Here is a 24,175-nt window from a genome sequence, read left to right as displayed (position 1 = left end):
TAACAGCCTACAGGTAAGAGCCGATGAAGTGAGGAAGACTTTGATATAATCAACTCAAAACATCTTACTTTTTCCTTAGAGAACATATAATGTACAGATATTCACGAGATAACTTGAAAAAAATACAAATGAAGAGAAGTTCATAAGTGATCCCTAGCAATTGTTGATCAGTGTACTTATAAGATAAAAGTGAATAATGACACTGAGCAATATATTCGCAGAGGATATAATGAACCAAAACTCTGGACCATTCCACAACACCAACAACTAACATTTCCTTTCACTCAACCTATACATCTCGGTCTCATCTCAAGTTGCCCTCAGAGTCGATCAAATTGTATCATAGTTTCATCACGAAACGCCACAGATCTCAACGCAAAACCCGAGCACGTCTATGGCTGTAATCGTTCCGACAATTAGGCCGTCTTCACACCGACATAAATTGGATTTCCGAACGTTTTATTTTTTTTTTCGTTGTTTCAATCCAACACTTGAGAGACGACCATCACAGGGTAGAGCTAGCTCTCCTGATTGTGGCATGGCGTGGTTCGAATCCTTCTGGCCGTGCAACTTTTAATTAGTGTTTCTCGTTTTTCAGGTGTCGTTGAGTGCAAGCCTAATTTAAATATGCGCTGCGCGTCTACGATTATAAATAGCAGTAAGTGTAGTGAACCTGCCTGCAGGAATGCTGGATTGACAATAAGTTTTCTGTCTTATTTTTGGTTGCTTGTTCTAGTATAGGAATAGGGTGTTATTGCTTTGATCAATTTTCTAAAATAAGAAATGAGTGAAGCACTGGCGTGATGTCAAGAGTTTTTGGTTGCATTCATGCTGCATTTGGGACCACAGAACTGCATACGGATATATCCTAGAGCGCCATCGGCGCATGTATACCGACAGTCTTGTCTTCACGTGATTGCATTCCTCCATTTTCGATATTCTGCCTACATTTTCGATGATTGTGATGATACTGTAAACACGAAAGTATGCAAGTAGCTTCAAATGGCTGGTGTATACATATATGTATATACTCTCAAAATCTCAACTCAGTTGTCACTGAAATATTGAATTCTTCTTTTCGATATTCAGCTTGTAAAGGGTGTTTTTTTTAGAGCTATAGAACTTTAAATTGCAATAAAACAACGATGGATTATTCGATCGACTTGTATTTTGGTTATCCGCATGATAATCTTGTGGCATTACATTTTAAATATGATTTCTGGCATATAACCGTCACGGTTGACTCGGCAATAACACGGCGAATGTTGTCTTCCAAATGGTCAAGGATTTGTGGCTTATTCGCATAGACCAGTGACTTTACATATCCCCACAGAAAGTAGTCTAGCGGTGTTAAATCACAAGATCTTGGAGGCCAATTCACAGGTCCAAAACGTGAAATTAGGCGGTCATCAAACGTGTCTTTCAATAAATCGATTGTGGCACGAGGTGTGTGACATGTTGCGCCGTCTTGTTGAAACCACAGCTCCTGGACATCATGGTTGTTCAATTCAGGAATGAAAAAAAAAAAAAAGTTAGTAATCATGGCTCTATACCGATCACCATTGACTGTAACGTTCTGGCCATCATCGTTTTTGGAGAAGTACGGACCAATGATTCCACCAGCCCATAAAGCGCACCAAACAGTCAATTTTTCAGGATGTAACGGTGTTTCGACATACACTTGAGGATTAGCTTCACTCCAAATGCAGCAGTTTTGTTTGTTGACGTAGCCATTCAACCAGAAGTGCGCTTCATCGCTAATGGATGTAGTGCGCGAGACGTATTCTACACAGAATCATTATTTTCGAAATAAAATTGCACTATTTGCAAGCGTTGTTCAGGCGTGAGTCTATTCATGATAAATTGCCAAACCAAACTGAGAATAAATCACTTGACAGCTGTTAAATCGGTCTCCATCTTGAACAGTAATGCCAACTTAAAGTTATATACCTCGAAAAAAACCACCCGTTACATCTTCCTGATAGCTCTGATCGCCCAGTAGCAACTTTTATCTCCTTCAAAGTCACTACTACTCGTAAACAAACAATTCACCTAACAACCAACTTCCTCAATTAACCATATCATCTGTCATCCCGTCTTAACCTCCAAAAGTAACCGAACAATACCTCCAACCTTGTCACTTCTCTATATACACCAATCCAGAAGGGAACAAAGCCAAATGTCGCCCTTCGCTTGTCAAAGAAAAACAAGAGATCTCACCAAATTCGCAACAACCTCGCAGTCTGTTACACTATCACGAGATCATTATACCTTTCGATCTCTAGACGTCACACACACATACACAAGCTCAACGAACGGTGGGCTACGCAGATAGCAGGGCTGGGGGGGAGCACCCGTCAAACCACCGCTCACCGCCGGCAAATGGCCAACAGAAGACATCAGAAGGTCCTCCGCAATATACGGGGAGATCGAGAACGGCACCGGACGCCAAAAAGCGAATTTTCACACATAAGTGACACTTATGGTAGAGTGGTGCGGTTTGTGTGACCGAGCTCGGTGGTGACCTTTAGTTGGAGGTGGTTTTCGATTTTTGAGTGTGATTTAGAGTTTTTGGACGTTGACACTAGGGAAAGTTCACCAAAAAGTTCAAGGACTTTCGAATTACAATAACTGGACGGTGTGCAAGGTATCTTCCTCCTCTTGGGTATGCATCTTCCTTCTGCGAATCGATAGGGTTCAGTTTGGTTCGATTGGTCTGAGGCTCTGAATCATGTATGTAGACAATTCATTTATTGATCAGCGTTTTCCTTGGGTTATGCATTTGTCAATAACTTTTTGTTGGATGAACGATGAATTTTCCATTTGATGCAAGGAGGTTGTGAGGAACTTGTAATAACTTAAGCCAGGTTGACTACATGTCTTTACTGACCACAAAATGTCATTGTTATACAGACGGAGAAATGCTAGGAATACACATTTTCTCAAATATAACTTGCGGAAATTACGATAAACAATAAGGAATTTTAGTCCTGGAAATAAAAGTTTTGGTTTATTATTTCCAAAGATTTTCTTGACAAATTATGCTGAAGCAATAGGTCAATGTAGATGCCACCTGATCCATGAATCAAGGAATCAAATCTGAAATACTTATTTTTTCAAAGAATAACATTCAACAAAGAACTATTGGATTCAAATGTTTCGCTCCAATGATATTAAATTGACAGTTTTAAACTAGAATTTTTCTGCTCGATAGTCAAAGAGATGAATTTCTGAAAATTTTAGTTTCAGTTCCAAAAGGAAAACCATGGAGTATAATATTCATTCCAATTTTCTCATAAAGAGGAAAATTAAATGTAGAGTTGAATTGTTGCCTGTTTCTTCTTTGAAAAGTAGGCAATTTCATCTTGAAATAAAGCAATTGATTATTGTGCTGAGACAAGCAGTTTAGAATATAAAATGAAAAATAAATTATAGAACATGTTTCAATGAGAATCAATGAATAAGCACAATATTTATAAAATGAATAGGGATTAATGAATAGACGCAATTTCGGCAGTTAGCCTTATAATGGTTTACTACCAAAATTAATAGCCAATAGATTCGTTTTATAAAAATTGTGTTTATTCATTAAGCCCTATTCATTTTATAAAAATTGTTTTTATTCATTGATCCCCCTGATTCATTGATTTATTTTTTTTTTTCAAATGAGAATTGAATGAATATAGAAGAAATAAATGTTATCGTGAAAAATTTGGGATGCTTTGGTACTTATAATACCGATGAAATATAAATACTATATCCGCCACCACACTTTTTCACGGTAATATCTATTTTCTTTTCATTTCAATTATGTCACACTGATACTAACAAATTATTTATAATTTATTATTTTAAATTGTTTTCGGTCCTTGATAAGTGCGCAATGTTTCAAGTGTTGAAAAAGACACTGAAAGAAGAATTGAATTGTAGTTCATAAGGAAACACAAAGAATTTTTCCTGCGAACGTAATCCTTATAACACAAGACAAATAAGAGTCAGATATTTTTCATAAACTGAAAAGGAGCAGTACTATTTCAGTAAAAATCATAACATTCAGAGATCTCATACTAATCTCAAATAAATTGAATTGAATTGAGTTGAATATAGAAAATCATAGAAGGCCGATTGAGTTGAGGACAACTGTTTTTAAATAACTTCATAGTCTGTTTGAATTGATTTTTGTAACGATATATTATGTTTAGTCAATAAAGCATAGAAAAAACTTTAAAAATCACTTAATACATCAATCAATATAATAAACTGGTGGTCATTTGCGAACGTTTACTTTCCAGCACTAGTGACACCTTTTGAATAAGAAAAATGCGAGAAAGTAGGTAATAAAGAGAAGTTGTTACTAAAATTGTTTCCACATTTAGCATCCAATCGTTCACCAAATTCTTAACTTGATAATGAGATACTCAAATTATCATAAACATGAAAAGATCAACATATTTAGGATTCAGATATTTTTTGTTCATTGCATTTTATTTGATTGATCTAATATCATTTAAGAGAGTGGTTTGGGAGTTGATGTTTGAAATATTTTTAATTTTAATTCAAAATCACGCATTTCGCTATCATAATATTAGGAGCTATTGACAGGTAGAAAAAAAAAGCTGTTTTCGTTCTTCTCTCTTGTGTCATTAGATACCTTTATACCTCAACCACTTAAAACACTGACAATCAGACCTTGGGAAGCACAATCAAAATCTATCAAGTTCCAAGGTGAAGTTGCCTACTTTTTCAAGCATAACTTCTCAATTTTGGAATTAGATTGCCATGAAAAAATATATATTTATCGTAATTACACAAATACAAAAGTAAACTTCCACGTCTACTGAAATCACTCGACTGAAAAAACTTTTCTATTATATTATCCTATGAAGAAACAAATCTCAATAATATTCGATCACGCTTTTTGTTGACATTTGTATGATGATCTCATGATCCAAGGCGAGGTTCTTACGATAAAAATCCGATGAAGATTATCTTGATCGCCATTTACAGTAAGAAATGAACGTGCAGAAAGATTTGTTAAGTGAGCCAGAACATTGTAAGGAGTATTTATGAATATCAGATGCTGCCCAATATAATCAATGTTTCTGCATTCTCTCAATCGTATCACTGAAAACTGTTCGAATTTTTGAACATTTTACAGTATGAAGAATAAAGAAAAAAATAAAAAAATATTTTCTATTCAAAATTATGAATTTCAATTTCAATCCTGAAAATTGAAGAATTAACTGAAGTAGTCAGGAGCTTTTGAGTAGTAGTTCATTTATACCCATAAATGTTTATTTGATATATCTATACAGGGTGTTTCAAATTAAGTCGGCACCATTGCTAACTCCGTTATTATTAATGCTACAATGTCGGTTAAATCGGCAAACTAGTAGCATTTTTAGTGGTCTTTTCGATGCCGAAAACAAAACAAAAATTGACAATCGCGTTGTCATAATATTTCATAAAATAATATTTTTCTCAATGGAACACCCTATATTTTTTCATGTATTTCGATTCGTAATAACATTCTTAACAACAAAGCTCATTTGCCTTTTTTTCGTAAAGGTGAAAATAGGACAGTTGTATCAATAGGAAACATTTATAACAAACTGATTGGATAATCCACTATAAAATATTGAGTAAATGGTCAAAAACAGTGCCTTCTTGTTGAACACATATTTGGGACTTTCTATTGACACTATTGATTCACAAAATGAATGCGGCTAGCGGAATGGCTTTAAGATGGAAATTATCGTTTTGTCTATTAATATCAAATAGCTTAGTGGTGTCGAACGAGTGGTGCTACATGATGATCACGGGTTTCACGAGTTCACAACCTAGCGCACTTTTTTCTTTTTACTGTCTTATTTTGCTATTATTAACAAACTATTGTCATTCGTATAAGTAGAAAAAATGGTTGTCTGGAGAATCATGAGGTTTAATCGCCAAAACAAATACATTTATAGTGAAAGAAATAAATATTTTCAAATAAGTCGCTCATTTTCCACTTCAGGAAAAAAAGTGATATGAGCTTTGTTGTTGAGAATGTTATTACGAATCGAAATGCATGAAAAAATATAGGGTGTTCCATTGAAAAAAATATCATTTTATGAAATATTATGACAACGCGACTGTCAATTTTTTGTTCGTTTTCGGCATCGAGCAGACCACTTAAAATGCTACTAGTTTGTCCATTTAACCGACATCGTAACATCAATAATAAGGGAGTTAGCAATGGTGTCAACTTAATTTGAAACACCCTATTTATGAGATCGCTAAGGGTAGAATTGGAGCATGAATGAACAAGCCCTCAAAATATCCTGACTCAATGCTTAGTGAAGCATTGACGTTAGAATATCAAAAAGGGAGTACCCTTTTTGAAATTCTGCTTGAATTTTCGATGGTTCTGATGCTGCTTTTAATACGAAATTCAGTTTTGCTGGTAGTGCTATGTTATACAGGGTGATTTAAAAGGCGAGACGAAAATTAAGGAAGCTAATATTTGTGTATCGATCGTTCAACTAGGTATGAAGCTACTCCAAGTAAAAAATATTGATATTTATCGATGAAGGTATCTACATCTCTCTTTTGAGAACCTACTCAAAAGTCAAAACTGTAAAATTTCCTCATTGATTTGTAATATAAATTAGGCAAATAAACAAATGGTGACTTTAGATCAGTGAATTCTCGAATTTTAAGTTGGTACAGTTGGCAGATATCAAACGAATCTAGAACTATAACCCAACAGGCTTATAGCGTTCTACTTCAGTAATCTATATGAATTCAACGAAAGTTGCAGCGTTTTTCAATCATATACAAGTCCGATACCGCAAGAACAACTTCTTCTACTCTATCGCTTAGCAACCAGCTTATCGAAATAAGTGTAAGTACAATCAGACATTCCCATGGATGTAACATCACGTTGAATCCATAATACTCTTCATCGCTGTCTGCAGATGAATACCTTGATCAATAACTTACGCCCATCTATCTATTGCTTTCAAAGAGATGAACAATGAGTGTAATATTGTTGGAAAGTTTCCTTATTCTACTTCGAAGTGTTTCGAAATTGATTGTTCACAATCCTGTTGTCATTGAAAATTCACGATACCTTTGGAAATAAATGCATTCGTTCATTTGTAGCAATGTATTTTATTCCAAGAGTACAACCTTCAGCAAGAACACATACTAAAATAACACTAGTATGTATGGGAAAGGTACAATACTGATCTCATTGTACTAGAATTGTGTTGAATAATTTTTTTTCTTGGTCATAGAGGCATAAACATAGATAGAGGATGTATACGCAATTTTTACATGTCCCCAACATGTTTAGATTCCGTTGTCGGATTGTGATATATTTTCAAATCCACAATTTTACTATATCATTATGAATGTATATTGTATTGAATGAAATATATTTATTTGAGTGAATCGAGATTAAATATTCAAATCTGAATATTTGGAATCGATATTTTTTCCTAATTGTCGAATTTATAATGAACAGAATATTTATTATTTTATGTATCTACCTGCTGAAATCCAAGGTTTGGCAACTTTTGCTCTCCTAATGTCATCAGTTATTTCACGTCGCTTGACGCTCTCGGAGTTCGTTTTCTGAATTTCTGTTATATTTAGGTATTTATTTCATTATTTTTTGAGTTATTATGAAACTTTGATGCACTATGTGATATAGGAATTGCGTTCTTTGTGGAGAAACTCGCGAATTGAGTGAAATATCGTATCACTAATATGTTTCCATTTCCGCGCGCTTCATGACAATTTTTGCTTACTGAAAATGATATATAATAATAATAAGAGAGTTTATTATATATATTATATGCTTCCTCTATCTATGTTTATTACTCTAAGTTCTTAACTAATGACTAAGAAGTTGTCATATTTACTGTGTGTATTTGTACCTTTTTTTTAATGGAATACAATCAGTATTAATCCATGGGAGATGATTCCCCAATATAAGGGGCCTGTAGCGTCCCTGTTATACCAGAGGATCCTGGTTTAAGAAATCCCTCCCGATTTCGGAGCATATTTTGTATTATTTACTTGAATATTGAAGGGATTTCTAAGGAAAGGACTGATTTATTTTGTCGACATTGGTCTTGGTCGTAGATAATGACGCGGTGGAGATCCTTCTTCAAGTGACCTGCATGGCAACTGAAGAACAACTCCGTGAAAGAGGGTTTTTAACAGGTTATATATTGATAGATTGCCTATTGAGTTATGTTTGCGGTCTGGCTAGTTATTAGTTATGTTGAAAAATCATTCGTTAGTGATGTTGAATTGGTCCGGAAAGGTGAAATTGACGGAGTATTTTTTATCATTTTCAAAATTTGTAATATTTTCTTCAGACCCCCTAATACTCTTTGGCCTACAAATTTCGATATGATTCTTTCTTATCCTTCAATTTATTGTGGTGATTTCAATTGTCATCATTCAATGTGGTATTTAGTGAAAACTATAACATTTATTATTTCTTTTTGGCCATTTTCTTTTTTGTTTCGAGAATTGAGATTTAATTATAATATATGCGTCTTCAACATCTGGTGAAAAAGAAGGATGAAAGGATTTTGTTTGATTTGAAGAAGAAGCCCTTCAATATAAATATGTCAGCTTATTTTGTGAACAATTACATTAACCAATCACTACACGTATACGGGGAGATAGAGTTTTTACCAAGGTTTTGATCTGTTCTCATACGTTGAAATGTATGATGCCCCGTTTAAATTTCCTTTGCTGATCCTGAGATTTATCGACATATGCTTCTTTGTTTGAAATGAACGATTTTATTATTGCGTTTTCTCAAAAGAGAAGTTCTTTCAAGAGGATTTTTTTCTATCTCGAATCCCTTCAAAGATTCACGCTCTTGAACTTATTTTTTATTTTATTCTTAACGAGTTGGGTTGATAATATTGTACTCAGAGGATTTCCAATATTTTCATGTTTTCGTTGAGTTCCTATAATGCCTCAGTGTGGTAGTTTTCGGGGTTATCGTGTCTTTAGTCACCCCTAACCTCTAAGCCAATGGCCAATGGCTATTTAAAGCCATTCTCTGATTTCCAGACATTTCTTCACAAAAAATGACAAAATTTTATCGAGGAGAAAAGTTGAGAAAATCAAGATATGGAACTAAATAGCCAGAGAAAGAATCAAGATATCTATTACCTGCTTTCTGATATCTTAATATGTCAAAAAAAAAAAAAGATCAGGGCTCTTTGAAGATTTTTTCTCTAAGTCTTATACTTTTCGAGATGCTTTCAGTGAAGTGTTAATTAGGGACACTCAAAAGCTCCTGAATTCACTTCAGTGCTCTGTTCATTTCCTTTCCGATATTATTCTTGCATTTTTTATGATTCTGATGAAGCTATCAGCACGAAAATTTATAATATCTAGAATTTATTGATCTTGTTTTACGACTGATTGCAGCTGAAGCTTTACAAGTTCAACACGGTTGCTCTTTCGAACTTTTTGTGCTAAACCAGTTCAATTTATGATAATTTAGCATCATCCTGCAGCCACGCAAGTCAATAAGAACATTTCGAAATATAGGTAATCCCAAAAAACGTACTTGTATAGAAACACGTTTGTCTCGGTGAACAAGTTGGATTGAATATTCATTTCACAATAAAATCGTTCTCAACGTCAGTCCTTCTCATTCCTATTTGTGCGAAATTAATCAATAAAAACCAAGTGAACGTTGTTAACCAATCAGGTCGATGCTATGCAAATTACACGGTACATTTTGCTTTGTTAATCCTAAAGAGTGAACACTATTATTTTCGATTTGAAATAGTCGATAATGTTATTTTGGAGGACCTAGAGGAATTTATCAACTGGAAAAACGTCAATGAAGGGCAATTAGTCCTAATCGTCTAAATAATAAATTAAAGAATATTTAGTTGTGAAGAAAGTTTTGATTATGGTTTCATAACAGCTAATCTATGATCAAAATGTAATTATTAATATTTTTATTGTCTTTTCGATATAGAATTTTTATAATAGTTCGAAATAAAAATTTCAACCATCATTACCTATACCTGAATTTCAATTTAAACTTCAATTAATCAAAATAAGTCTTCCTAGGTACAATATTTTAAAATTCTTTCAAACTATGACAGTTTCCAAATTCATCAACAAAACCAAGTTCTATCAACCCTTCAATTTACCTACACATAAATTCGAGAGTTGTGACGATAATAAACTTAAATATTTTATCTACATTTATAATATATTTCGTCATCTTCTTCATATTATTGGTGCATATCTCTTCGACAGGTCTGCTTTGTTTTAGAAATAAAAGAAAACCTGTGTTGAAATATGGACTGATTCGAAACATAATAATATATGACAATTCTTCTCATTTACGGATGCAACCATTGTAAAATAAGCATTAACTATTACTAAACAGAATTTCACTTTATAACAATAGACTGTAATGTTCCCAATCCAACTTGTTTTCCTGTATTTTATTTGGAAGTAATATATCAGTTTTACAGTGCATTTTAAGACTATACATATATTATTCCCTCAAGGAATAATGAAAAGGGATTAAAAATTCTCATAAGCTCTATTTTCCCATCTATAAAATCAATAATAACAGAAAAAAAAGTGTCAAAAGCATTGGACAAATGCATTTCCAGAAATTGTAACTAAGTAGAGTAACATCGAATTCTAAAATACATTCCGCTAACTTTATTTTCTAGCTTAAGCTCAATTTTTTTATAACTTCAACTGATGAACGTACAAAGTTGTTCACGTTACTTTATTGATTAATTGTACTTTTACCAATTTTAATGTTATTGACAAATAAAATTGTTCATTAAAATTTTTGAATCACTCATAGCTAAAACAGAGTGTACTACTCGCAGTAATGACTGTTATTACTCGGTTTGTTACTATTCCTGGGGAATAATCACTATCATTATTGACTTACAGTATAATCCTTTATAAATTTCTAGGTGTCTAGGAACCATAAAATGAACATATAGTCAATTTTATTAGAGTACCTACTTGTTAATGTAGTCTTTTCATTAGATATTTCCTTTTTGACGCACTTGTTTCAGTGCACCTATCATTTCGTACTAATCTCCTATTCAAAATTTCCACTAAAAAATTTGTTTTTTTTAATCAATATCTCAAGCATTCATTTGATAATGAATTTTCATCAAGTAAGGACTGAATCCATTAAATAATTAAATTGAATGAAAATTCAGTTTCATGGCTCCTTCATCAGAAAACAGAAATGCATTGCCTTAACCCAGGTTGTCCAACCTTGAAAAACAGTACTTCAAAGACGAAGACTTATCTAAATTCCAAACAGTCTATAGAACGGAGTAACCGACAATGACATACAACGTAAAGATATGTGAAATGCATAATAATACCATGTAAGGTACCTACAGATGCTAAGAAATTCTCGATTGGTAAGGATTCCTTCAACCGTTTCAATAATTTGTATAGTGGTAAAAAAGTGTCTTTACTGAAGTACATGAGACTATTGCATAAAAAGTTCGGTAGAGGTTAAATTTTTGTGGTAATGATGGGAGCTACATCATAGTTTTGATACAGAGAAGGACATAACACCGTAGGAAAGATGACAGAAATTCAGAGTGAATGAATTGGGAAAATTAGCATGTATAGAACATATAGGTAAACACAAAAATGCAGAAAAAAATAACGAATATATGTTGTGATTTAGAATGAATTAGCATAGTGTGAAATCAACAATGTTTTCTTTCATGTTATTTCTTCGATTTAAATACAGTGTAACGGTTAGATTGAGTCCAGTTATTCTCTTTGTATATATTCATTCATTCACTCTGACAGATTATTGCTGAAACTTAAATGACAGTTATTCTATTTCCACTTCTTAATTATACAGGATTTTAGTACATATGTGCGACTAACATCAGAAGGTGATTCTGCATGAAAAAAATGATAGTTGTCTTATAACTTTTTTTCGACCAGGCTTCGTATTCCGATATATGGGGTGTTAAAGTTTTTCTTAAAAACTCATTCATTGCTCTGAAATGAAATATTCATTTCAAATTTGGTGGGTTTCAAGAGGTAGCTATTGCGCATTTATTGACATGCAATTAATAATTTCATATTCATCATTTTCGCGCATACGGGTGATAACCTTTTGGTAAACCACTGAGATATTTCAAAGTGAAAATCATTTTTGATTTATTCGCTCAATTTGTGGAAAAACCATTTTTTGCAACATTTTCTTTGTGCATAGAGCCGCTTTTCTACAAAAAAAATAAAACATCTTAATGCAAATTTTTCATTTCTTTAATACATAATTTATTATAAGATAGTCGCTGAAAATGTATTGAAGTTAAGATGTGTTAAAAAGACATGAGAGTTTTTTTTGTCGATTGAACGAAGAATCGAAAGAAAGAATTTTTGTTTGAAATATCTCAATGGAGTACCACTTTTTTATTTGAAAAATTGGGAGCAATAAATGAATAGTCATTTTTCAACAAAAATTAAAATTACAAAGTTTGTCACATTCATTCGCTAACACCCTGTATAAATAATAATTTTTTCGCTATACAGTAGCTTCTTCAGACTCTTGAGAATATGAACGCATACAGGCTCTTAGCCTCTGCGATTATTGTTTATGATTCAATAAACTATATTATTATTATATTCTGACAAATTTGAAAAAGTAAAGATATAGATCTTTTAAATTTTGCACAAGATTTTATCAAGCAAATTGCATGTTGTGAAATTAACAGAGAAAAAAATTTCAGAAAATTCCGAATTTACCGTTGAATGCCCATTTTCTATCCAATGCCACTACAATCCTTCTATAGGAATATATTTATAAATTATAAACTTAAAACAATTGAGCATGTGTAGATAAAATCTTAATATTAGCAGAGGAAATATAAACTGGGCATCATACATTTCAAGGTATGATACAAGAGTACAGATGAAACCTCAGCAAAAACTCTGTCTCCTAGTAAAGGAGAGAAATATCGAAGGTCTTCATGCAAACAAAATCTCTTCCATCCTTCTTCCTATATAATATAATTAAATCTGAAATCAAAAAAGAGAAGAATCAGAAAGGAGTAATAAATGTACCTAATAGTTTCCATTTTATTGATTTAAATTTAGCGACACATACTATAAAAAAGAATCTGAATCTGAATGGATAGCTTGGAAACCAATTTATGAATTGGGCAAGTATTCACCATGATATAAAGTTTCTTCTACACCACACTCACAAAGTGGGTTTTCATTAGAATGTCATTTGAAGAGCCTACTATTTCAACGTTCATGACCTAAAATACCTATATCCAAAAAAATAACAATATGAAAATGCAGCACACTCGTTTCCGAGAAAATACCAACTCAGAATTCAAATAATAATGAATAATTTTGAACACCTGTACATGTATCTCCCTCTTCTCTAAGTGATGTTGAAAAGGGAATTGTTCAAATGACCATATCTACTATCTTTAACTATTGGAATGGGATCTCAGATCCTGGCATCGGATATCTGTAATATCGAGACGTATCCTTCTTCCTTGAAAATACTGTATACAGTTCTGCAGGGCGCAATGCTTTCCTCTTTCTTTGAAAGATTTTGGCAAGTCTTTCTCGAGCCAAGTACTTCACAGGGGTTAGTGTTTCGTCCCGAGATCGCTGGTGGACTCTTCAGTTGGGCTATCCAGTGATCTCTGCCCAAGACACACCATATCACACCATCGTGGAGAGGTGACCCTGTTGCATTGCAACAACACCTTCAAATCGGCCGGGGCAGAAGTAGTGTGGTGCGAAAACCCATAGCACCATCTGTGAGCAGACACAGTCACTAAAATACTATAGAAAACTAATTGAAGTTCCATGATCAAACCGCTATCCAAAATTCCAAACTTTTTTCGATAGTTCTCTTCAGAAAATCGTGCGTTCTCCAATCTCGACTGAAGTCAGCACAAACGGCGCGTGGAACAGTCTCGGTCACACCTCAGATAGCACGAAAACGAGAAGAAAATTTCCGTATCGACATATTATGGCCAGTAACCGTAATAACAACGTTGGAATGGCAACGACTAGAATTAAAATCGCTTGGTAATAATTAATTTCAAGTAGCGGAACGGCTGCCACTGTACGTCTAAAACTTGTCAGACTGAAAATTCTCTTTCTAAACCCAGAAACCGTGAAGGTTGCCTCTATCTTATGAAGATGTAAACAAACATGAGTTCGATGTGGTACTCTCGGTGGTACTAACGATGAAATTCTTCAGAGAAATGCAAGAGATATAACATCGAATTGAGGTGGTTTAAGTTTCTGAATTGAAGGAGTGCGGGCATTGAAGGGGTAAATTTAAGGGATTTATATGAAAATGCATCAAAAAGATTCACTGATGTTCACTGGAAAATTTATTTCCAAATAAACTGTTTCTTCGATAAAAAGTTATGCTCTTAAAACTTCCAAAACACTAGACACAAGGCTATTGAATTTTATCAGTACTAAGTTCCTTGATGAAATTAATTTTCTGAATTTCAGATTTTAAGCATGTTTTCAAAGCAATTAGCTAGATCAACTGTAAATTAATCTCGTTTACAGATTTCAATGAAGCAATGATTTCCTTAAACAGGGGAATCCCGCAATTGAGTCCAAGATGCAAATAATTAGACACCCTCTGGTGGATAAATCGCGCCCTAAAAAAAACAAGTATCGAAAAGAAGTAAACTGTAAATCTGAATTATAAATTCAGTATAATTTGATTATTGAATGGAATGGTTGACCAAGCAGTTATTCTCAAAAATGTTAATCTATAAAATATTTCGGATAATAGTTTTGGTTACCAACTTTCTTTGTAGCTAGCCATATCATTGACACTGCTGATAACACACAGCGGTCGCGGAAGCTCTGCTTACGGGATTTTCCAGTCATAGAAAAATCTTCTGCAGTTTCAGATTTTTTTTCTTTCAATGATATTTTAGTAAAATTGTTTTTCTCTTACCTCAATACAAAAATAATTCAGATACAAATGTGAAATGGGTTGTCAATTCGCACCCCATAGAATTGACGAAAAATATCATAGAAATGGTCTAACATTGTTCCTTATCAGCGAATACAATATGCAGAATTTCGTGACAATCCGATCAAACATAATCAAGAAAAAAGGGAAACGTAAGAATTAGTCCGCATCCTTTTATGAATGTGAAATAATCTGGAAAAGCAATCAGAATGGTGTGACGCTGATTATTTTAGATTCTTAGAATTCTCCCTGCAGAACGCTACATAGGTATTTGTTTTATCATGTTTCATCATAGCAATGATTTCGAGGAAATCTGAAATAGAACAATAAATAGTGAATTTAAAAAAAATGGTTCAAAAGTGTATAGGTAAGAAAAATGTGCAGAACACAAAATTTTGTCTTGAAATATATTCGAAGTATCTCCGAAACTACTGCACTGATGATTGTCATTCAGGAACCCTTATATTCCTAAAATTTATATTTTTAATTGATTAATATTGTATAATAGTCCAATCTCACAAATGAAATATAACAGTAACAATGTAGAACTGATCATATACATATTTTGTATAGGTTAATTATTAATTAATGAACATTTGAATTCATCTCAGGAAACAAATTCCCCGAAATTATCCACTGTTGTAATGTGTAAAATCCAAAAATCTAAATGGAAATCCATCCATCCGCTGTCTAAAACTTTCCTTAATTATTACTGTGATTTACATCAATTTGGTAAAAAACTCAATTTCTAAACCGCCTTAATGATCCAGATCAACTCTATTTTTGAAGAATCACAAACATCGAACCAAATACAAAAAAAAAGTCCACAAACTTGACGTATCTACATGCAATTTAAATAAAGTTAATACGTCCAATGAAAGTGTTTGAAATATTTTGTTACCGCTAACTTTAAGCGTCAACAATATCGGTGTTAAAAATTCATGAAAATTGTTTATATTCACCCATATATCATAATATATGCTCATGCGGGTAGATATTCTGTTAGAAAGAAAGAAATAATCAATATGCCTAATATATACCAAATTTACAGTGGCTATGACTAGAAAAAACTTAAACTTATTCGGTTATGCATAAATTATGAAATAAATTCAACAAGTTGCCAAATTCTCACACACCAATATACTCATTCATTGTAAGAAAATATTCAAAAATGCACCATTACGAACCATAATGATATGTACATTTTTAAACCACTAATACGACATTAATACGTATAATCAAACTCTAAATAAACAAACTTTCTTTCCTTTCTACTTCGAAAAGAAACTATTCAATTAAAAAACAATCAGGAGATCATACACGTCGAATAATGCTTACGTAAACACATCAATAACAAAATCAATTCTGAACCGATCTGAGAGTCTATTAATTAAAGTTTGGAAACACTCAATAAACACCTCGTTGAATAACGATCTTATGCGTTCCATTTCACCCGCACATAGCTATTAATTTTCTTTTTTACCGGACGTGTTTGAATCTAGCGCCAAGTAAGTTCACGAACTTCTAGTAGAGGTCGCGAAATATGAGCCTTCTTAGATCCATAGATCTCGGATGATGGGTCGACGTATAATTTCAAGGAAGGAATTTATAATAACAACAAATTACTTTCTTCGGTCAGTAAAGTTCCGTTTGGGTAATTTCATTTTCCTTCGTTAGACTTTCGTGAATAGCAATTAAGTTTGAACGATATTTCGCAGTTCGTTAGTGTTGTTTGAGTTAATGGAATTTCTGAAAGTTATTTCGTTATTTTTGTGTCCAGATTGCTGAAAGTGAAGATTAGTGGAGGTATTTAGACAATATGACCATTAAAATTTTTACGTGTTTTGCTTTTTGAATATACGGAATATCACAAATTATTTACATGTAAGTGAGATCAAGGCTTCAAATGAAATTTCAATAAAAGTAAAGAAATATAAAAAATAAAATTTGAATTGGTTTTATTCTTGCATGAAATCATCAACTTTTTCAATAGGTTTTTTGTATGATTATTTTTTCTTTTTCGTTGAAAAACCCTACAAAACTCACACTACTGATTAATATAGTTCCCCTTATTTTGCAAAATACCTCAACAACAAATTTGATGAATACCTCAATCCCGATATCGTCTCATCTTATCTTCATAGATATGTATAACACTACCGTCAACAACACTATTGAAGGTAGATTATAGCTCAATATCTTTCAATTCCTGTCATAAAAAATTCAAAACTCGGTAGCGCAATCCATTCTCGGTAACAGTTTCACCTGCCTCAATTTCTAATAAGTAAAGATCGTTCATTTTCTGTTAGGGTCGGTAATATGTCATCTTCTATGAAGTCAGTGCTGAGCGGTGTACCCCAGGGATCAGTTCTTGGGCCCCTCCTGTTCATTCTATATGTGTCCGATCTACAGCCATTGTTAAGCTCCCCTTCCGCATCTTACGCAGATGATATAAAGCTGTACAATAGGTCAGAGTGTCATCGATCTCTGCAGAGTGAGCTAGATTTAATGGTAAAGTGGTGTCTTGACTGGTTGCTTCCATTGAATATACCCAAGTGTCGTGTCCTATATTTAGGCAACAATAATCCGAAACGACCTTATTTCATTGATGGTGTTCCCCTGGATGGGTGTCTGAGTCACGTCGATCTGGGTGTTGTTGTGAGTAGTGACCTATCTTGGAGTCCTCACATCCTTCATATATGTAATAAAGCCAAACAACGGCTTTATATGATCCAGCAGTGTTTTAGGGGTGGCCATCCGGATGTCGTTGCTGCACTTTACAAGGCATACATCCGCCCAATCCTAGAGTTTGCTGGTCCAGTCTAGCATCCATGGCTTCAAGGAGATGCTCAGATGCTCGAGTTTCTGCAGCGACGTGTCACACGGTTGCCATACGGGGTGCAAAGACCTTCTTATCAAGATCGCTTGAGTATTATGTGTCTCGACACATTTGCGGATCGTAAGCACCGTGGAGACATGATTGTGACGTTCAGAGCGTTGAATGGTTTTTTCGGCTCCGATCTATCGCATCTCTTTGAGTTGAACACCAATCATCTAAGAGGGCATAACTTGAAATTGGCGCGGGAAAGATTCCATACGAGATCCCGTGAAAATTTTCTGAGCAACCGAGTTTTCGCCTGTTGGAATCAACTTACACCTGATATTGTTGGAGCTCCGTCGGTGAACGTGTTCAAGAATAGGTTCGACGTCTGGAAGTCAAGGGTTCTTGAATAAAGTTAATTAGTTTTTCATAAGTTGGATATTTCAGTATCTTTGTTTTTCTCAAATTGCATTCATGTTATTTTTCTCATTAGGGTTTTATTGAAATTTTTTTTTATTAAGAGTTTTATAGTTGCATACTCAACTCTGTTTCTAATGTAATAATAATAATAATAATAATAAAGTCCAATCATAACACCAGCCCAAAAACAGTACCAATACCTTGATACGTTGAGGATAGAGGGATATACACGTGAAAAATTGTCATATTTCAATGTTTCAACCATCTTTTGTCGGCTTCTCAAGTTCTCAATAAATGCACATGTGCACGTGTACATTGGTATAATGAATTTAAGTATAACTGTTGCAAATGCATATAGCTATTCGAATCCATGAATGTATATGATGAATTTTTCTATGAATTAATTTATAGTTGGTTGATTGTATGTGTATTTTGAAGAGAGAAAAACTATTCCATAATCCAATTTTTTTTCTGGCTGAAATATTAGGAAAAAGCATACTGATTTATAATTGTAGGGTTACAGGATTTGTGCAAATATTTTAATGTTTTTAATATCAAATAATCGAGAACATACGCCTCATTTGTTATTTTCAATATAAGACATATAAAATAAACTTTTTATCCTTTTTTCAGGACTTTCTAGCAGCGGTCCGGTCAGGACACTCGGACATCCGTAAGGTCCTGCGTGTGAACGAGGGAGGACAGGCTGTTGTTTCCACCGGACCCAGAGTGGTCCACGAGTCCATCAAGAGCAAGAAGGTCATCGATACCGAAGAGAAAAAGGACCTCAGTTCCGTCCAAGCAGACGGCAAGATCGTCACTGAAAGCCAAAGGACCACTGAACACGAAGAAATAAAGGACGAGGAGCTGCCCGAGGACGCCGTTGTTGAGGATTCTCACAAGGAATCGACTGAAAGGTAAGCTTCATGTAATGACATTCTCAACACTACGAGGTCCACTTAGTTACAGTTCTGGACCAAAACTTTTACTTTCTTTTTATTGAAGTAAACGCATCTCGACCCCCATACCACGAAATAAATTATGTTTCCACGTTAAAAAACTTATAATATTCCAGTTTCTAGGATATTCTCAAAAAGCTGAGAGCATTTCACAGTACGCCAACTAGTGAGAATAACTAAATATATTAAAAAATCTATCGACAAGTACTGACGGCGTATTCCTGGATATAAAGAAGGCTTTTGATCAAATGTAATATCGGGAATCTAAGAAAACCAAGTGGCCAATATTCTTCCAGCATAGAAGCACAAATTCCTTTCAGTGGCTCGATGATTCCCCTATAAGAAAGAGTTTTGTGAGAAGGAAGAAACCCAAAGTGTTTGGCGGAATCTTCCAGGAATGGTTGACTCCAAAAGGTACCTTTGGAACTTTAATACTGCTAGAGCTACAAAAATATCTCAATTTCAAAAAGAACATGCTATACCTCCTCATAGCCTTTCTTACAAGTCATTGTCGCCTTAGAATACTGGAGTTCATTAGAACTCTGGAACTTGGAAGTGTGCTGTAGATGATGCAGTACTTGGATGGGGCACAATAGACCTCAATGTCACGATACAATGTAACTTCTTACACAATCAATTAGATTGAAAGCAGGATTTCCTCAAAATTCCGTATAAATCCACTGTTATTCAGTATACACCGAGATATACAGTAAAAACAGCTGTAATCTACTTTAGTGGAACAAAATTGAAGCAAAAAAACCAAAAACATCTCAATAGATAACAAAAAAGTAGAACGAAATATTTGAGCGGAAATAAGAAGGGTATGAGGTAACCACACGGATGTCTATACACACCTCAATACAAAATGTAAATTTTCTCTGGAATATAAACTGAAGATGATCACGACATAGCTCCAAGCATAACATGTGTTGGTGAAACCTGGCATAATGGAAAATTAAAGAAAAAAGCAACAGTGATACGTATGTCATTAGGCGCGTCATGGCAAGACTGCAGGATTGGCAAACGAATAAATTATTCAGGAAAAATCGAAGGCAATTCTCGTATAGAATAAAAATCATGGCATTCAATTATTATAGAAAGATAAAAAAAAATACTAGAAATATCAACTAGGATTATGATGAACGATAATTCAAGTGAATAAAACAACATAAATTAATAAAGATTAAAAACCTTACATATTATATGCTTTTCCAGAAATCTAATGAAGCAAAATGAATTCCAGACGTAATATAAACTCCAATAATCAATGATGTGTGCCTATTTTCTTGATAAAATGAACCTTCTACCACTAAATGTACTAAGACTCAAATAGTTTAGTGAAATGAAAATTAAACTAGTTTTAGATACAAGCTGCACAGAATACTTTTTCAAAGTGAGTGAAAAAGAAATTTTAGGGAAGTTCAGAGAGTAAAGACTAAAAACTATCAACGATAGTGAATGAGTTTTCTGAACTAAAAGATAAATATACAGTTGATCTATAATAATAGATCAAGAAAGGTGTAAAATAATAACGATATACAACAATTGCATAACTAGAGAGTTTATTGATAAAACTGGAACATTTGTGGTACCATCATTCACTAGAATTCATTTCTAACTCCTTCTAAAACCTAGGCAACATTGAATCTAACTTTGCATTGTTGCATAGCCTCTTGGAATCCCTGGCATAAGGTCAAATCAGACTGAGTTGAAGCACACTGCAAGAATTGTTTCCCTTCCTACATTAACTTTTTGTTTGTTTTGTTTGTTTGTAAGGGATGTACTATTAACATTTGATTCCGGATAAATGATTCTCAATCTGCGATTGAAACTTTCAACTTCCTTGGTAGCTTAGATAGTGAGAGTGCTGGACTAGTAACTCGTAGGTTACGAGTTCGAGTCCCGCTCGAGAAGGTTATTTTTTCGGAATTAAAAAATTGGCTGTCAGCCATCAAATATTATGCAATTATAATAAGTGATGAAGTCAATGAACTTTCATTGAGGTAACTATAATTTCTGATTAAGTTAACCCACAAAAACACAAAAGAAAAGAGAGAACCAAACTGCAACTTACAACATGTGTTTTGAGATTCAGGTGAAAACCTACTATGCCAATTAGGAATAATCAGAAATTCAAATACACGGATTCCTCCATTCAAATGACCACTACGATCGTAAATCATTCTACTTGAGATAACACAAATAATACCGGTCCGGACAACATAGCGGAACTCGAGAAATTCGGCAGACAAACCTCTTTGTCGAACCAAACGCTTCAGGTTAATTATGCCGAATGAGAATGCAGAACGATTTGATCTTCTTTGATCGTTTTGTTTTCGTGAACTGGTATGGGTCATCGATCACGATTGCGAAAATAAGTTGGCGCGCTGAACTACAGGCAATTTTTGTCATTTAAGGAGAGGAATGAACTTTATTGGGGAAGCTAGTATGGACGACCTTGAACTTGACCTTGATCAACTAGGATCCAAGTTATTCGAATCTGTATTTGTGTGATGGGTGTAGAGGGTTTTCCAGTAAGAGGTGATATTAAAAAAATGAGTATATTTTAAGAGAAATTAATGTGTTGGTGTACAACTTTGTTTCCGCCCTTTTGCAATAGATGGCTGTAGCGGTGAGTGGTAGTAGAAATAAATAGATCATAAATATTAGACGATAAGCTAAGGTATTTGTAAACATAACGTCATCGAAATATTAGTCGATTTGTGTCTGCATCATAAAGTTATTCTCGATTAAACATGTCAGGTTACGAACCAAATTCTCATCATTTGCGGGAGGTTTTAATTTTCTGCTTCAATATGAAGAAACCTGCGGCTGAGGCTCATCGACTGCTTTCAAATACCTATGGTAAGACCACTATTAGTGAAAGAACGTGCCGTTTTAACGCTTCAAGACCGGTGATTTCGACGTCGAAAATCAGCATTGCCGTGGAAGAGGAAAGGTTTTTGAAGATGCAGAATTGGAGTCATTACTTGATCAAGACTCGTGTCAAACGCAACAAGAATTGGCAGGATCATTGGGAGTGAAGCAACAAGCCATTTCAAAACACCAAAAAGTCATCGGAATTATTCAGAAACAAGGAAATTGGGTGCCGTGCGAGTTGAAGTCGAGAGATGTTGAACGGCATTTGTTTACTTGTGAACAGCTGCTTACAAGGCAAAGCCGAAAGGGATTTCTGCATCGCATTCTGACTGGAGACGAAAAATGAATTCATTATGATAATCTCAAGCGCTGAAAATCATGAGTATATCCCGTCCATGCTTCCACGTACACGGCCAAACCGAATATTCATGGTTCCAAGGTCATACTCAGTATTTGATGGGACCAGCTCGGCGTAGAGTATTATGAGTTGTTAAAACCGACTGAAACAATTACAGGCGATCGTTATAGAACGCAAATAATGCGTTTGAGCCGAACATTGAAAGACAAATGGATGCAATACAACGAGTTACATGATAAAGTGATTATACATCATGAAAATGCTCGACCCCATGTTGCGAAAGTGGTCAGGAGATACTTGGAAACGTTGAAATGTGATGACCTAGGCACAATTACCTGTTATGTTGTTCTCCATTCTAGACCCGTTGATCATGAGAGCAATTTTTCACTTATTTTATTAAATGACAATACCATCATGAATTGCATGATCATAAACCTATACAAAAATGAATTAAAATTTCAATTCATTGAATAGGAAAGTTCTGGTGATTGGCTCAAAAGTGCTTAGACAACTCCACCTGATGCATTCAATGGTTTTTCAAAAGTTGAAACTGGGTAATAGATAAAAGCGGAGCATAGAAATGGTATAGAATCTGGAGACTTCAACGAACGATGAAGATAGAAACAAGAAACTATGAAAAATTTCAATTATTCTGATGTTTACAAAATTCATATTAATGTATATTACTTCATTGTCCATTTTCGATTCTGATTTCGATTTCCAATTCCATCAATATATAATCTACGAGTTAATCGACCAATACAAGTTTTCTGAATCCCATACTTGCTATCGAAATCCTTCCAGCCTTTACTATGTAGTGAATATCACAAAATATCACGATGCATCTTATAAATGAAAAAAAATATATTTTTAGGCATCTGAAGACTCGAGATCAAGTGGACGTCGACTATTTAGCGGATGGGGTTACTATTGGCCACGAGATGAGGTTTAAAACTGAGAACGTCGAGGTTGAACGTAAAGGGGATGGACTAGATGAACCAGATTTCGACTCTTTATCCGCAAGGCTTAGAAGGAGGACCCAGAATAGACCACCACATCGATACAGAGGTAAGAATTCATTAATTATATGAAAATGAAAACCTAATAAACCACTAATTAGCAAAATCGATCAGAAAAAGTTCTACCAGTTTTTTGACCTCCGGTTTATAGATTTAACTAACAGCGTGAACTTATCTGTCAACTGCTCTCTGCCAGAATTATACTAGTACATCAAGAGACAGATGAAAAAACAATCAGTAATAATGAATTCATCACAAATATTTTTTGTATGTATGTGTCTTAAGGTTAGGTTAGTTATTGGTCAAAATTTGATGAAATCCGATCGTTTGATAGAGATTTGAAGATTTAATAATGTGTTAGACCTCCACTATATCTTATGCACTCAGAAACACGACTGAGCATACTCCTGGTGAAATGATCCAATTCCTTCTGAGGCATCTCATGCTTGTTATGTGGGGCACCTTCGATTTTCGATATGCCCTTTGCTCTAGTGTGCAAACATAGGCAAAATAAATCTTCTCTTGACGACGCATAGCCTAAGTCAGAGCCAACTTCATTTCTTTTCGCCTTCGTCGATTTCCCATTCTTATTCACCTTAGATCCACAATATTCACCCATAATCCAGCTTTATTACCATCTCGAAGAAGACCTTAATTAAGTAATAGGTCATACAGCCATAAAAGCAATTGTTAGTACCG

The 24,175-nt window shown here is 34.2% G+C and overlaps 1 protein-coding gene across 5 annotated transcripts in view; it reads left to right on the top strand.

Annotated features, from left to right (window-relative positions):
• The window catches only part of LOC123682758 (serine/arginine repetitive matrix protein 1), a 132,055-nt gene that overhangs the window by 88,914 nt on the left and 18,966 nt on the right, over positions 1-24,175 (top strand). For all 5 annotated transcript variants that reach the window (XM_045621538.1, XM_045621539.1, XM_045621536.1 and 2 more), the window contains 2 exons: positions 18,894-19,177; positions 23,332-23,525. In XM_045621538.1, coding sequence (XP_045477494.1) covers positions 18,894-19,177; positions 23,332-23,525 — 478 coding nt within the window. The remainder of the gene's footprint in view (positions 1-18,893; positions 19,178-23,331; positions 23,526-24,175) is intronic.

The sequence above is a fragment of the Harmonia axyridis genome, chromosome 6 (assembly GCF_914767665.1).
Source record: "Harmonia axyridis chromosome 6, icHarAxyr1.1, whole genome shotgun sequence".
NCBI lineage: Eukaryota > Metazoa > Arthropoda > Insecta > Coleoptera > Coccinellidae > Harmonia > Harmonia axyridis.
The sequence above is the reverse complement of the archived record's forward strand: the minus strand, read 5'-3'. Positions and strand labels throughout refer to the sequence as shown.